We start from the raw sequence: 16,802 nt of genomic DNA on the forward strand, positions 1-16,802 counted from the left end.
TTTATTTGAATTTGTTTTAGAAATATTTTCATGTGAGTCAGCATACGTTCTAATGAAAGATCGTGTCTAAACAGTTTCTGTCTGAGTCCATGTTCTAACCTGGACTTGGTCATCTATCTCTTCTGGAAACAACCATTTTGCTCTCTAGCTTTAACTTTAATTTGGACATTCAGTCAAGAGGACACAAAATGATTTACTCATTGTCCTCGCCTTCTTTTAATCAGAAATGGAAACAATGTGGACGGATTCCTTTGAGTTTTCGTAATACTTTTTTCTTTGTTTCTTTAACTGATTGGGAGCAATCCAGGGTTTGTTATAAAATGGGCGGCTGCATAAATATTTCAAATAAATAACTGGCTTTAAGCCACTCAAAGTTCTGAGTAGCATGCATGCCCACCACTAAATTAGATTAAAAGAAATAAACTTTACAATAAAACAGTAACCTCCATTCATGAAAATTAATGAGGCACAGAAATGTAGAGCCAAAGATTTTAATCCTTTCAACCAGAATCAAAGAGAACAAGCTTCTCTTGGTTGATGGAGTAGATCATTCCTTCTACAGAGGAATTATTGAGTCTGTCATTTGCACCTCTATAACTGTCTGGTTCGGTTCTGCAACCCAACAAGAAAAACACAGACTTCAGAGGATAATTAGAACTGCAGAAAAAATAATTGCTACCAACTTGCCTTCCATTGAGGACCTGTATACTGCACGAATCAAGAAGAGGGCCGTGAAAATATTTGCAGATCCCACGCATCCTGGACATAAACTGTTTCAACTCCTACCCTCAAAACGACGCTATAGAGCACTGCACACCAGAACAACTAGACACAAGAACAGTTTTTTCCCGAAGGCCATCACTCTGCTAAACAAATAATTCCCTCAACACTGTCAGACTATTTACTGAATCTGCAGTAATTAATTTAATTTAATTAATTTAATTAATCGTTTCATAGTTCCCATCACCAATCTCTTTCCACTTATGACTGTATGACTATAACTTGTTGCTGGCAATCCTTATGATTTATATTGATATATTATCATCAATTGTGTTGTAAATGTTGTACCTTGATGAACGTATCTTTTCTTTTATGTACACTGAGAGCATATGCACCAAGACAAATTCCTTGTGTGTCCAATCACACTTGGCCAATAAAATTCTATTCTATTCTATTCTATTCTATCATCCCATTGCATAGTCTGACAGATTTCCTAAAAATCAAGATGTGCGGGGTGGGGGGTCATTCAGCTATTTGGAGGAATGCTGTTCCCTATTGGGACAGAGCCTGCATGATTCCCCACATGTGGCCGTCCCTGAAAAAAGTAATACAGAGCAAGACTTCCCTACTAGATCTTACCGAGTGGCCAGATAGTTCTGGAACAAGATGGCTCTGTAGATCCCCACGCCTGAGCCATGACAGGCTTCATAAAAGACAATTACACCTGAAAACCAACTGGCAACCAGTGCAACTCTCAAAGTGGTAGATGGCCAAAATCGGAGAGGTACCTCATCCCCTTATAGACACCAAAATAGGAGTGATCAGGAATTCCATTTGGATTCATTAGATTTCTGTATGATTTCTGAACCAGTTCTTGCTCCTCACTGGGAATAGAAGACTATCAACTATCAGAAATGTGACATGTAGAAGAGACATATAAAAAGGTTCAACGGTATTTTTAAAAATTAATTTGAAACTATTCCAAGGATCTCTTCCTTTTACAAAGACATTGCACAATGAGATGTATAGAAGACCAAACAACGACATCATACACTGATAATGTGTCTTGTTAGCCATAATTTGTGTTTTCTTGGTGAGATTCTTCACAGAAGAGATTTTTTTTTAATGGATCCAGCCATTATTCCTCCCTATTTGATACCCGAGTTAAGGGATTGCAAGGTTGTAAAAAAGGAGGGTTTTATTGATATAGGCTCATCCTCCTGGTTAGACCTTACGTAGGTTCCTTAAATACATGGGCATAGCTGTCTTTAGAAAGATATGCTTTTTTTTTATAATACCAAAAAAAAGCTGCACAGAAAGTCAACTTAAATTAGGAAAGAAAGACAGGTTTTGCCAGTTGTGTGCTCCTCGTTGCACACCATGGTATGCATTACAGGTTTTCTCCTGCTTCTGTCAAGAAGAGGATTGGTGTGGCTGTTCTCTACCACTTTTAATCCTGTTGTAGCAGTGATCCCATTTTGCCTACCCCAGGGGTGTCAAACTCAAGGCTCGGGAGTCTATTTTCTCTGGCAGAGCACTTGGGCCACCCTGGCTATGCCCCCTCCCAGCCCCCCAAGGTCAAACATAACCTTGATGTGGCCCTCAATGAAATCGAGTTTGACTCCCCTGGCCTACCCCATGGACTACTGCGTGCCAACACCTGCAATCCCTTGCTATCCGCACTGCCATTCTTTTGCAACAGTGGCCAAGGACTGAGCCAGAAGAGGATTGCTTACTCTTCGTTCTTTACCCTGCACCTTTTTCCATGCTTGGTAGCCTGACTAACAAGCCACAGGTGGGAAGGAAAGGCTTGGGTTGAAGCAGGTGGAAGCCATCTGGTTCCAGGGCATTTTGGTGAGAAATAGCCCAACGACAAGTTGCAGTTCTAGGCAAAAAGCACTTTCACTCCCATGAATGTTTAATTAGGCAACTTATTTTAAGAAGTATCTGATCCTTTCTGAACTTCTGTTCTTGATTCTCTAATAAATGCTATCAGTTGTAACTTGATTTAGATTTTATTCTATAACTCTAAAAAACCACCTGAGTCTATGCTTTGCCTAGACTGTGAATAGGCTTACACTGTCTGCTTGGCAAACATATTTGCTTGATTTAAAACAAGGTGACTGGAAACTTTTTTTTTTTAAAGGATCTGTCTATCCTTCTCTAAAGATGCAAAAAACTCCTTGTGAGTGTTCAAGTAATTAATAATATTTCATTGTATTCTGAAATACACAACAGCTATCTTGTAACACACACTATTTTGGGATTCAAAATCTTTTTACTCATCCTTCTGGTAAAGTTCATTCCCAAATGTGATTTGGGAATCACTTCTCTATTAACATATGTAGGTTGTAATAGATTTCTTTAATCCACAGCCTTTGGAAAGATTGCAAAACCAAATATGGGTTGAAAGCACAGCTGCTTGAAAGGAAGACGTTTATCGGCAAAGAAAGTATCATTGAAATGTTGGTCTGGGGTTTTCCCTTCCCTATTGCTGATTTGGTAAGAGCTTTAAATATTTTAAGGAAGCAGAATTGAAAACTGCGTTTAAAAGATACACTAAAAAGCATCAGCTCCCTAAATAGAGATGAAAAATCCCCTATCGGTTGCAGTGTTCCCGATCTCGAAAAAGAGAAATCACTACCTTTTCCAGGAAACGACTTTGATGAAATATAATGCCGGTTTTTCTGACTAGAAGCACAGAAACACAAAGTCCTCTGATTCAGAGAAAACATTGAACTAGACCAATGATGGCGAACCTTTTAGACACCGAGTGCCCAAACTGTGTGCATGCCAAAACTGAAAGGTGTGCATTCGCATGTGCGAACGTATGCATGCACAGCAGAGACCTGAAGACCAGCTGGACAGCAGGAGGCGGGGCATCCCACCACCGGCAGTGCAGCAAGAGGTAAGATTTTCTTTCTTTCTTGAGCTTCAGTTTCTTTGTTTGCAGGGAAACAAGCTCATGAAAGAAACGCCGCGGAGATCTGACCTGGGGCAGTGGCGCTCGTGCCAGCAGAGTGGGCTCTACGTGCCACCGGTTCACCATCACAGAACTAGACTGTCATGCTGCTCTCACTTAATCCTAAATACTGAACGGTGTCCAATTTAGAGAAGAGAGTTCTCATACGGCCTTTTCTGTACAGGGAGGTGAATGGTTGTGCAAGATTGCAGCCAAAACCAAGTACGTACAAGTCTTGATGATTTGTCATTTCTATAGCCCCCTCATCTGTCTGCCACCTTTGAAATGTTTGGTCAGAGGGTCAAATTTGCCCTGTTAAAGAGTCATCTCACAGGTAGTCCTCGACTTACAACAGTTGTTTAGTGACCGTTCGAAGTTACAATGTCACTGGAACAAAAGTGACTTGTGACCGTTTGTCACACTTACAACCATTGCAGCATCCCCGTGGACACATCATCATAATTAAGTCACTTGGCAACTGGTTCATATTTATGGCGGTTGCAGAGTCCCAGGATCATGTGATCCCCTTTTGCGACCTGACAAGCAAAATCAATGGGAAAGCCAGATTCACTTAACAACCATGCTACTAACTTAATAACTGCAGTGATTCATTTGACAATGGTAACAAGAAAGGTTATAAATTGGGTCAAAATTCACTTCACAAATGTCTCGCTTGGCAACAAAAATTTTGGCCCTCAGTTGTGGCGTAAGTCGAAGACTACTTACATTATGGTGATGAATTGAGACAAAAAAATGCTTGCTCATTGTAACAAGGTGTGGCAGAAGTCTTGTTTTGCTGATCTACCTGTGAGCAGTTTCGGTAGTAAAGCTGGCAGGGAACATTTTTTTAACCCATCACTGAGGCCTTCTGTTTATTGACCTGTTTTCTTTCTCAGACATAGAAAAGGACTAATATTTACTTAGCTAGCCTACCCGTCAACCCTTTTACACACCATCTTTCACACTAAGAGTGCCATGTTGGGTGGTTGGCGGGGGTTAAGATTAAGATGCTCCTGCTGTCTTCTGAAATTTCAGTTGTTCCTTTTAGCTTTGTTTTAATCTGGTTTTTAACTTGTTTTTAACTACAGTTTTTATATCATTTTACTGTTTTATCATAAACCACCCAGAGGCACATAATTGTCATGGGCAAGTTTGTTAGAGATAGCTAGATAGAGTGATTACAGATAATAAATTGAATAGATACCGTGTTTCCCCAAAAATAAGACCCTGTCTTATATTTTTTTGAACCCTGAAATAAGCGCTTGGCCTTATTTCCATGCGCTCAAAAGCCTGATTGGGCTTATTATCAGGGGATGTCTCATTTTGGGAGAAACAGGGTAGATAGATAGATAGATAGATAGATAGATAGATAGATAGATAGATAGATAGATAGATAGATAGATAGATAGATAGATAGATAGATAGATAGATAGATAGATATTAGGTAACTATTGGTAGATGATAGATAGATGATAGATATAGACAGGGATTCAAGTAATTTAACAACCGGTTCTCTGCCCTAATAATTTCTTCCAACAGCCAGTTCACCAAATTACTCAGAAAGTTAACAACTGGTTGTCCCGAAGTGGTGCGAACTGGCTGAATCCCACCACTGGATATAGATGATTAGATAGAGAGATAGAGAGATAGAGAGATATTGATTGATAGACTAAATAAGTAAATATAGTCTGTCTGTTTTGACCATACACACTGTCAAATTCACATGCTGCTTCGCATGCCTTCCTTACCAACACATGGAATTCACCTTAGTACACCTCCCTTCTCCCTCAGAGTTTGAGAAGTATTGTCAAGAAAAAGACTGAAAAAGAGGGCAACATCAAAACTGTCAGAATTGTCTCTTGCCAACACTCTGAATAGAAAGCTGAACTTCTATTAGCTGGTGTGGGGGGAGGGAGAGAGAGCAGTTATAGACATACACACCTGCATGAGCACACCAACGAAAACTTCATTCTAGTGTAATCTTTTGGGTCACTCGAACACACTGGCCAAACTTCTTTCACTTCCTAAAATCATGTTTGAGAAATTTCTCAACTCGGATCATGTGATTTCTTGAAGGCACACACGGAAGAGTCAGCTCATTGGGGCACGCTGCATGTTCCCAGTGCCTGCTAAGACAATTGGAACTTGATAGAAAGAGGGAGGGAAGAAAAAAACAAAAAAACCTGTTTGAGGAGGCAGAGAGGGGAAATCCCTTCTTTGCTTTTGCCTTCAATGTTGTAAGCAAGCTTTTATTTCCAGGTTGGAAGAACTGGGTTGGCTCCCGGCCTCCTTCTCTCTTTTTCCTCAGAGAAATTAAGCCACTGTCTCCCGGGGACCACAACTGCTGATACAATGAAGCCCTGGATTGAACCTCTTGTTGCTGGTGCTCAGCTGGCCAGCGCTTTCTACGACACAGGACTGTTGCTGGTGGTGAAGAACTACTACAACCAGACCAATTCTTCTTCAGCGCATTCCAGCGAGGAGGCTCAGCAAAAAGCGATCTCTGACTTTTACATCATCTACCATCTTGTTGATGGGTTAACCCCGCTGTTATCAGCTTATGGCCTTGCTCGGCTAGGTGACCGGATAAATCGGAAGATCAGCATTTGCGTGCCTTTGTCTGGCTACTTACTCTCCCGCTGCCTTCTGCTCCTATTGATCTTGTTGGCTTGGCCAATTGAGGTGATGTATGGGGCTGCTGTCTTGCACGGCTTGACGGGCGGATTCACCACGTATTGGGCCAGCATCATGGCCCTGGCCTCCCAGGGCTCATCTGAGAGCAGAAGATCCCTGCGTCTCATCCGCATTGAGCTCATCTATGGCATTGCTGGTTTTGTGGGAAGCATTGCTTCGGGACACCTCTTTGTTACCTTCCATCTCAGTTATCAGCATGGTATAGTGCTGATTTCCTGTAGTGTTGCCTTATATGCCTTGTGTGTCATCTACGGTCTATTTGTCCTCCAAGTCCCCAAGCCTGGAGTTTGTGACCCAGCTGCTTCCACCCATGTGGTCCAGCCTGACAGCAATTTGGCTGATGATGAGAATTTACTGTTCCATAGATCCGAGAGTTCCTCTCATCTGCGACCTGCCAAGTCTTTTATTGCCCTGCTCTTTGTTGGGGCCATCCTATATGACTTGGCTGTAGTTGGCTCAGTGAACGTGTTGCCACTCTTCTTCCTGAAGAAGCCACTGAGCTGGGGACCGGAATATGTTGGCTATGCCAATGCTGCTGGCCATTTGATCTTTATTACCAGCTTCCTAGGAGTCTTTGTGTTTTCCAAGTTTCTGAGAGACACCACCATGATCATGATCGGGATTGTGTCCTTCTCAGCTGGCATCCTTATCATGGCCTTTGTGCGATGGACATTCCTGTTTTACATTGGTGAGTCAGAGCCTTTTCATGCACCTCGCATTCATTTAAGCAGCATTTTTTTTGTTCAATTTCATGAAAGATTTATTACTCTTCTTTTATATCGACCTTTAGTAAATTTAAGCTGTAACCTTATTCTAATTTATGTGGAAGTAAACTCAATACACCTTGCTTTTGAATAGGTCTCTATAACAGCGGTCCCCAACCCCTGGTCCGCGGACAGCTACCACTGTCCCCGCTTGGACTATTCCTGCTTGGACTATTGCAATGCTCTCTACATGGGGCTGCCCTTGAAGTGCACCCGGAGGCTGCAGTTAGTCCAGAATGCAGCTGCCCGGGTAATAGTGGGAGCAACTCGTTGCTCCCATGTAACACCAATCCTGCGCAGTTTGCACTGGCTTCCTGTGGTCTTTCGGGTGCGCTTCAAGATTCTGGTTACCACCTTTAAAGCGCTCCATGGCTTAGGACCTGGGTACTTACGGGACCGCCTGCTGTTACCTTTTGCCTCCCACCGACCCGTACGCTCACACAGAGAGGGCCTTCTCAGGGTGCCGTCCGCCAAGCAATGTCGGCTGGCAGCCCCCAGGGGAAGGGCCTTCTCTGTTGGAGCTCCTACGCTTTGGAATGAACTTCCCCCTGGTTTACGTAAAGTGCCTGATCTTCGGACTTTTCGCCGTTAGCTGAAAACGCACCTATTTATTCAAGCGGGACTGGATTGAAATTTTATTGGGGTTATTTATATTTTAAGATTTTTAATTGTTTTAATATTTCGGCCACATTATAATATGTTTTTTAATTTCTTTTAATGTTTATATAGTATTTTTACTTGGCTGTACACCGTCCTGAGTCCTTTGGGAGAAGGGCGGTATAAAAATAGAAATAAATAAATAAAATAAATAAATAAAATCTGTAGCCTGTTGGAAACCGGGCCGTGCAAGTGGCAGGAGAGTGCACAAAGCTCCATAGGCACATTTGTGGGATTAAGTGGCACGCATGAAACTGTCCCCTCCCTGCTACTGCCACCCTCTGCTGCCGCTACTGGTTCCAAGAGCTGGAAAGTTTGGGAATTGCTGGTCCATAAAGCTGCACAGGTGTGACTCCCATTGCACTTCCACATAGGATCTGTAAGGTCATCAACTGAAGCAGCTTTATAAATGCTCTATAGAGGCACAAATATAAAATTCTTCAGCAATCAAAACCATTCTTCTGATTTTTATAATACATTATGCAATTGCATAGGGTGCTATGCTGCATAATTTATTTAACTTCTCCTAAACCTTAGAAGAGGGAAGGATCACAGATCTCTGAAACCTCATCTTTCATAATTGACAGTTCTCTATGCTCTTGGCCTTTTCTGTGGCTTTTTTAACCACACATTGTCTGCACACTTCCAAGCCTATTTTTGTGACAATGGGGGCTGGCGGAAGGTTGTTCTCTCCTCGGATGGAAATTAAATTTCTCGAAAAGTTAAATTCTCTCCTGAAGACCATATTCTGCATAACCTCAGCGTTCCCAAAACAGCCTGGGTGTGCAGCTGAAACTCTCAGAATTCCCAGGCATCGCACATTGGAAGGGCTTCAGAGGACAGAATAAAATATACTACGGAAAGTCCTCGAGTTACAATCGTTAGTTTAGTGACCATTCAAAATTACAGTCGCAATGAAAGAAAGTGACTTATGACCATTTTTCACACTTAACGATTGTAGCATTCCCACGGTCACGAGATCAAAATTTGGATGCTTGGCAACTGGCTCATATTTATGACGGTTGCAGTCACCAGGTCACCTTTTGCGACCTTCTGACAAGCAAAGACAACGGAGAAGCCAGATTCACTTAATAACCGTGTAACTAAACTGAACAACTGCAGTGATCCACTTAACAACTGTGGCAAGAAAGGTCGCAAAAGGGGGCAAAACCCACTTAAAAACTTGTCTTGCTTAGCAATGGAAATTTTTGGCTTAATTGTGGTCGTAAGCCGAGGACTACCTTTAAATCAGTTCGTCTCGTTTTGAATCTGCACATTTAAAAATAAAATCCCTGCAAGATGCCTACATGTATGTGCTTAAATGTGTGTGCATGTGTCTCAAAAAGCCAGAATTAATAGACCTCCTTAATTCCATCGATATTAAATAATATGGCAGCATCCTGTTTGTAATATTAGGCCATCTCTCCTTCCTCTGACTCCTCCAGACCACGAAGACCTTGTCCATCTCAGCTGTCACTTAAATCCAGGGATGAAAATTCAGCAGGTTCTGACAGGTTCTGGAGAACCGGTAGCGGAAATGTTGAGTAGTTCGGAGAACCAGCAAATACCACCTCTGGTCCCAGAGTGGGGAGGGAATGGGGATTTTGCAGTATCCTTCCCCTGCCATGCCCACCTAGCAACGCCCACCAAGCCACACCATGCTCACTAAGCCACGCCCACAGAACCAGTAGTAAAAAAAATTGAATTCTACCACTGCTTAAATCCCTGATAGAATCGGGGATGCAAGGGCAGATCTTTCTCTCTGGCTCACTCAGATCAGTGGTGAAATGTAATTTGTTACTATCGGTTCTGTGGGCGAGGCTTGGGGGGGTAATGTGACTGGACGGGCGTGGCCAACTTTTTTTTTAATATTTAAAAGCACTTTTCCTACAACCCCCTCGTCAGAGGCTTTTGTTTTCTTTTAAAAGCATTTTTTTGCCTTTAAAAGAAAAAAAAAGCCTCTGATGATCAGGCAACACAGCTGGGATCATCAGAGCCTTTTAAAAGCATTTTTTTACAATCTCTTCGTCCGAAGGGGTTGTAGACAAAATGCTTTTAAAAGTAAAAAACAAAAAATCTGATGATCGCGCGGCTCAGCTGGGCATGGGGGGCGGGCAGGGACTTTTACTACCGGTTCTCCGAACCATCCACTGCCATCGCTACCGGATTGGATGATCCGGTTCGCACCAGGTGCATTTCACCCCTGATTCAGATGCTTGGTGCTGCTCTGTGACAGCAGTTTTCAGACCCTGTTCCAGAACAAGCACTGCCTTTGATACTTCATATAGCAGTGGTCTCCAACCTTGGCAACTTTAAGCTTTGCTGGCTGGGGCTTTCTGGGAGTTGAAGTCCACCAGGCTTAAAGTTGCCAAGGTTGGAGACCTCTGTCATAGAGCATCGTTTAGTCACTAGGGGGAGTCCCAACCGAGGGTACTCAATATTCCAGGGGGGTGCGAAAACTTGGGTTTAGAAGTTTCAAAATTATAATGTATATACATAATTATATGCATATAATTATTTATTTTTGTCAGGGGTGCGAGAATATATCAGAAGCGTTCCAGAGATGCAGGTTGGGAATCCTAGTGGTGAACATCTATTGCTTCTCATTTAATAGGCTAAAGCTAAATCACTGTTATTATAGCTGTTATTGTTACTCTTCACCTGCATTACATCTGGAGATTATAATCTACTTCAGAGAGGTTGGCTTTTAGAGCCCTACGTTCAGGCTTATCCTGACCAATTGATTTCTCGCTGTCTTAAGAATGCAACCCTCCTCATCATTTGTCCAACAAACAAGACAAAAGGTTGAGGACAATGGCCTTAGTTGCCAGCCATGCCAAAACATGAAGCTGAGGCTTCTCATTTGTCCTTTTAAAAACAGCTACACCAGAGGTGGGTTTCAGCAGGTTCTGACCAGTTCTGGAGAACCGGTAACGGAAATTTTAAATAGTTCGGAGAACTGGTAGTAAAAGATCTGAATGGCCCCGCCCGCATCTATTCTCTGCCTCCCAAGTCCCAGCTGATTGGAAGGGAATGGAGATTTTACAGTATCCTTCTGTTGCCATGCCAACCAAGCTACGCCCACCAAGCCATGCCATGCCCACCAAGCCACACCCATAGAACCGGTAATAAAAAAAATTGAAACCCACCACTGAGCTACACCCTGATCGTCCTTAAAAAGGCTGGGTGTTTGACCTAACCATTCTGCATTCTGCTCTGTTTTCAGCTCGTGCTGTGATGCTCTTTGCCCTCATTCCCTTGCCAACCATCAGATCTTTGTTATCCAAACACGTTGAACCTTCAACCTATGGTAAGAAACAGTTCTCTGTTTATTTCTTTGGAAAACATTGACTTTCAGAATAAGCTGACTTGAGTTTATTCCTATCAGTTGAGTTGGTGTCATGGAAACATGCAGTAATCCCAGTCGGATGAGTCAAAACCAAATTCTTACACTTACCTGTAAGACTATTCTATGAGTATCAATGCCTTAGGCTTTGATTAAAGCTTTCAGGTGTCGGGCGCATACTTTCCTTCCATAATTTAGAAAAATGTCGTCGCTGATTCCAGATTGTCTGGTTTACAATGAGGAGTGACTTGAAAGCACCCTTAGAAAAAGGCTTTCTATGGGCTTTTTCAGACAGAGACTTATGAAAAGTAGCAGCCGTCACTTTAAGCTTCCATTTTAAATTTCACACAATGTCACTGAACCTTCTAGGCCACTGAAGGGAAATGTTAAAATATAGTTTGTAGCTGCCCAGCACAAAAATTCTAGTACATGCACCAATTTTTGATTCTGCCAGACCGTTGGGAGTCCAACAGTGACCCACTGCCAACAGTCTAGACTTCAGCAGGTCCTGACCAGTTCTGGAGAACTGGTAGCGGAAATTTTGAGTAGTTTGGAGAACCGGTAAATACCACTTCTGATTGGCCCTGCCCCCATTTATTCTCTGCCTCCCGAGTCCTAGCTGATCGGGAGGAAATGGGGATTTTGCAGTAACCTTCCCCTGGAATGGGGAAGGAATGGAGATTTTACAGTATCCTTCCCTTGCCATGCCCACCAAGCCCCACCCACCAAGCCATGCCACACCCACCAAGCCACACTCACAGAACCAGTAAAAAATCTGAATGGCCCCGCCCGCATCTATTCTCTGCCTCCCAAGTCCCAGCTGATTGGAAGGGAATGGAGATTTTACAGTATCCTTCTGTTGCCATGCCAACCAAGCTACGCCCACCAAGCCATGCCATGCCCACCAAGCCACACCCATAGAACCGGTAATAAAAAAAATTGAAACCCACCACTGAGCTACACCCTGATCGTCCTTAAAAAGGCTGGGTGTTTGACCTAACCATTCTGCATTCTGCTCTGTTTTCAGCTCGTGCTGTGATGCTCTTTGCCCTCATTCCCTTGCCAACCATCAGATCTTTGTTATCCAAACACGTTGAACCTTCAACCTATGGTAAGAAACAGTTCTCTGTTTATTTCTTTGGAAAACATTGACTTTCAGAATAAGCTGACTTGAGTTTATTCCTATCAGTTGAGTTGGTGTCATGGAAACATGCAGTAATCCCAGTCGGATGAGTCAAAACCAAATTCTTACACTTACCTGTAAGACTATTCTATGAGTATCAATGCCTTAGGCTTTGATTAAAGCTTTCAGGTGTCGGAGGCGCATACTTTCCTTCCATAATTTAGAAAAATGTCGTCGGTGATTCCACATTGTCTGGTTTACAAGGAGGACTGATTTGAAAGCACCCTTAGAAAAAGGCTTTCTATGGGCTTTTTCAGACAGAGACTTATGAAAAGTAGCAGCCGTCACTTTAAGCTTCCATTTTAAATTTCACACAATGTCACTGAACCTTCTAGGCCACTGAAGGGAAATGTTAAAATATAGTTTGTAGCTGCCCAGCACAAAAATTCTAGTACATGCACCAATTTTTGATTCTGCCAGACCGTTGGGAGTCCAACAGTGACCCACTGCCAACAGTCTAGACTTCAGCAGGTCCTGACCAGTTCTGGAGAACTGGTAGCGGAAATTTTGAGTAGTTTGGAGAACCGGTAAATACCACTTCTGATTGGCCCTGCCCCCATTTATTCTCTGCCTCCCGAGTCCTAGCTGATCGGGAGGAAATGGGGATTTTGCAGTAACCTTCCCCTGGAATGGGGAAGGAATGGAGATTTTACAGTATCCTTCCCTTGCCATGCCCACCAAGCCCCACCCACCAAGCCATGCCACACCCACCAAGCCACACTCACAGAACCAGTAGTAAAAAAAATTGAAATCCACCACTGCTACACATGATGGAAACAAGACGTTGAAGAAATAGCTTATGGGGCAATCTAACGGGGCATTTCTTTTTCCAGAAGAATAATCCACGGAAATATATAACCAACTTGGGTTTGGGCTACAGTTAGTTGGTCATTCAAAGCTCTGGTATTTTCAATGAATCCAGAAACCCAAAACTTCTCCCAAATAAAGCCACAGTATCTTTGATTAATTGTGAGTTATTTAAACTCATCAAGTCAGGCTGAACCAACCTAGAAGAAAGAGTTATCTCACTTTTTTGACTTTACAACCTAGATCTGAGACTCAAGGAAAAGCACTGCTTTGAGGGACAGGGGGTTGAAATGGAGACGGCAAGGATTGGACAAGCATTGCTAAGCCTCTCCCCACCCTCTATCAGTGACTCTTAGCCCAAATTGTCCTCCAGAGTTTTGTTTATAGTATATTAACATCACATTTCAAAAGTCAGGAAGTAATAACTTCTCAATTGCCATAAAAGGGAGCAGAATGCTGTCTGAGATAGTGCCAGTGGTGGATTGCTCCCAGTTTGGTCCGGTTCTATAGAATCTATAGTAAAACCGGCAGGAAGCTCCGCCCACCTGCCACAATGTCATCATGGGTGATCTGCACATGTGCAAACTGGTAGTAAAGGTAAATAGAATCCACCCCTGGATAGTGCTATACACCCGTTAATCCTACATCAGAATTTTAAACCTGTTATAGTTCCAGGTTCTAATTCAAAGGAAGTTCCACTTGCTAGGCTCTTCCATTATGTAATATTCGCTCCTGAAATCAACATAATTATTGCCTACATAATAATTGGCTACAGCATTAGTTTCTAGCACTAATCTGCTGTTGCTTCTTGTCCTATTAATAGTAAGCAACCACAACATTCTGGCAGCAACAGCCTGTTCACAGAATGACAAATGTTCAAACTGGTTCAAGAAGTTCAGAAATGATTATATAAGGCGTTTATGCAATAAATGCTGGATTCCATCTATTCTCTATAACCGAAGCAATCCAGCAGGTGCACTTTAACTTTTCACAAGTCAAAATTAAAATGTTGCCCTCAAGCCGTTACTCCATTGTAATTACATTTAAAAAAACAAACAAACCACAGATTGGCTACATAAATTGTAAGTGATCTGGATTCTGGTAGAAATATGCTCTACATTCGTTTTCTTTCAATCTTACATCTGCTTTCTTTTTTCCCCTAGGAAAAGTATTTGTCCTTCTGCAGCTGTCACTGGTGATCACTGGAGTTGTGACATCAACAGCCTATAATAAAATTTACCAACACACCCTGGGCTGGTTCAGTGGATTCTGCTTCCTTCTGTCATGTGCCATTGGTTGCCTAAGTCTTATCCCTATCAGGTAAAATAAACTGAGGGCAAACTGAACTTTTCAAAGACAAACCTGATTTTCCTTATCTGTCTATCCCTGGATTCCTAAGATTTGTTCAAGGATCTAGGTCCAAGCCAAAGATTTTTCAAAGTCCTGAAGCAGGAGGCTGGCATTACATTATGATGAACCCACAGCCATGCCTCCTAGGAGGTCATCATCTACTGCTCCTGTATTTTTTAAATTATGTATTATAGAAGCCTTGCAGAGGAAGAAGAGCTGAGCAAAATTCATGTGTTATCTAAAAACCGAGAAACCTGAGTATTGCCATGTCTCCAGATTTCCATATATGCCATCAAGAAGATGGCAATATTTGTGTTATTCTGGACTCCATACAGCTAACGCTCTCACTGAAATCAGGTTGAAGTAGGGCCAGAGGAACCATCAGGCTAACCTTTGCACAAAAACTATTTTTCTTTAGGAATGTCCACAAAAGTTAGCCCCTTTTTTTGATGTATTTGTTTCTGGTGGGTTGTGCTTTCTTGTGGAGTTTTGTACCTCACACATTTTCCTGCAGTAGTGGTAATATAAGATTTATTTTGAGAAAGCAGGTCTGTGGAGATCCTCCATCATCCAGGTCATGATGGTCTCAAAGGTGCTTTTCCCAAAAAGACCACTGGACTTCCTTGATTTTTTTTCTTCTTGAAAACGTTTCACTTCTCATCCAAGATAAGAGCTAAAGAAACTTTTGTATGAGACGCAAATCTTTTTCAAGAAAAAAACCCAAGAAAGTCCAGTTGATTTCTGGAAAAATACCTTTGAGAAAGCAGGGTTTTTTCCCCTCCTTCTCTACGAGCAAAACCACTTGAGGTAGCCTTGGGTCAGCTGCCAAAAAAGAGGATTGTCCAACTTCAAGGAAGTAAAAGGTTGGGTATTTCAGAAATGTAGGTGAAGCCATTCAACCGTGGAAGTTAATTCACTTTCTCCAACTAATTTCCATTTCTCTCCCTTGCAGTTTTGTAGCCTACAAGCAATGGACACAATCTGATTTAGCAGAGAGATTAGCCAACCCAAAACAACTGTCGACTTCAGAAGCAGATATACGGAGCAAGTTAGAGCAAACCAGACAGACTGACTACGTGAAAGACATGCCTTGTTGCTAATTATGCCGCTAGGGACATTTAGTTCTAGGAACTAGTTTCCTGTACTCTTTCATGTACAAATAGGCTGTTGAAACAGCAGAAGAAAAGCAACTGAAAACCATGTACGGAGTAGGAGGCATGCGGTTTTTGAGTGATGCTGCTTTGGAACCACATTTCATAGCATTCTCCCTATTCTACAATCAGGATACATTTGTTCACCTAACCCCCTTTCCATCTACAAACCTTCCAGTAAATTGTCTCCTTATTCATATTTTAAAGCAAAATATCCTTCTCTGGGAATCCTCAGGAACACCCATTCCCCATATTTAGTCTGATTTTCCTTGTAGTTGGACTAGATGGCCTCCCTACTCATAGGAACCTTGTTCCTTAAATCTCAGTGCAATATCCAATTTTGGGGGCGATGGGTTAGAAGGCTATAATGACATTTGCACCCCAGTGTTTCAGTGCTCCTGGTGGTTACCTCACAAGGCTCATGTCCTCAAGACAAGACAGCGAAGATAGAAAGACAATGAGCAGATTTCCTAGCTAAGAAATGAAATAAAGCATGAGATAGACAATGTAATACTTAGGGCAGAACCCTCAACACCTGTTTAATCACACACCAAGAACCATACACCGCTGGATGTTATTTTGTTATTTTTATAATAAATGAATGGGAAGCTTGCATATTGCATAACAAAGTGACAATCTTTAAAAGCCCCTTTAGCTATAAGGCAGCCTCTGGACCTCTTCTAAGTATTTGCTGAAAAGAAAAATGGTGAGCAACTGCAATCCAGCCATTTGTTTGGACATGTGCACTCCTACTCAGACAAGAAAAGTTGGATGAAACATAGCACACTGGGGGGGGGGGGGTGTTTAGGATGCAGCTTGCTCACCTACAGCCATCTTGCCACCGCCAACTCGCCGTTGCCAACTAACCGCTGCTAAGTTGCTGCAGGACAACTCCACACAGCCAACTCATCATGGGGACTACTCGCTGTGGGCAGCTAGAGAGCCAGGTGGGAGAGTAAGTGAGCAAATGGGCAGACCACCGAGCACATCAGGATGGTTGGCAGCGAGGCAGCGACAACCAGGGTCTTTTTATTTTCACACCCCCTGCCACTGCCGCTGCTGCCCCTGCCCACACCTGGAAGTGGAGCTGCTGCTGTTATTGCCACTACACCACACATTGAACCCTACACAGTGGCATTGGTGGCAGTTCCACACCCAGCATGGGGGC

The 16,802-nt window shown here is 42.6% G+C and overlaps 1 protein-coding gene across 1 annotated transcript; it reads left to right on the forward strand.

The window, feature by feature from the left end:
* Positions 1-3,081: 3,081 nt before the first annotated feature.
* SLC46A2 (solute carrier family 46 member 2) lies at positions 3,082-16,249 on the forward strand. Its single transcript, XM_058173912.1, is given in 6 exon segments — positions 3,082-3,628; positions 5,942-7,064; positions 11,024-11,107; positions 14,297-14,453; positions 15,436-15,541; positions 15,543-16,249. Coding segments are annotated over 6 exon segments (1,581 nt in total). The 5' UTR covers positions 3,082-3,538; the 3' UTR covers positions 15,564-16,249.
* The last annotated feature ends 553 nt before the right edge of the window (positions 16,250-16,802 follow it).

This window comes from Ahaetulla prasina, chromosome 2 (genome assembly GCF_028640845.1).
Source record: "Ahaetulla prasina isolate Xishuangbanna chromosome 2, ASM2864084v1, whole genome shotgun sequence".
Classification (NCBI taxonomy): domain Eukaryota; kingdom Metazoa; phylum Chordata; class Lepidosauria; order Squamata; family Colubridae; genus Ahaetulla; species Ahaetulla prasina.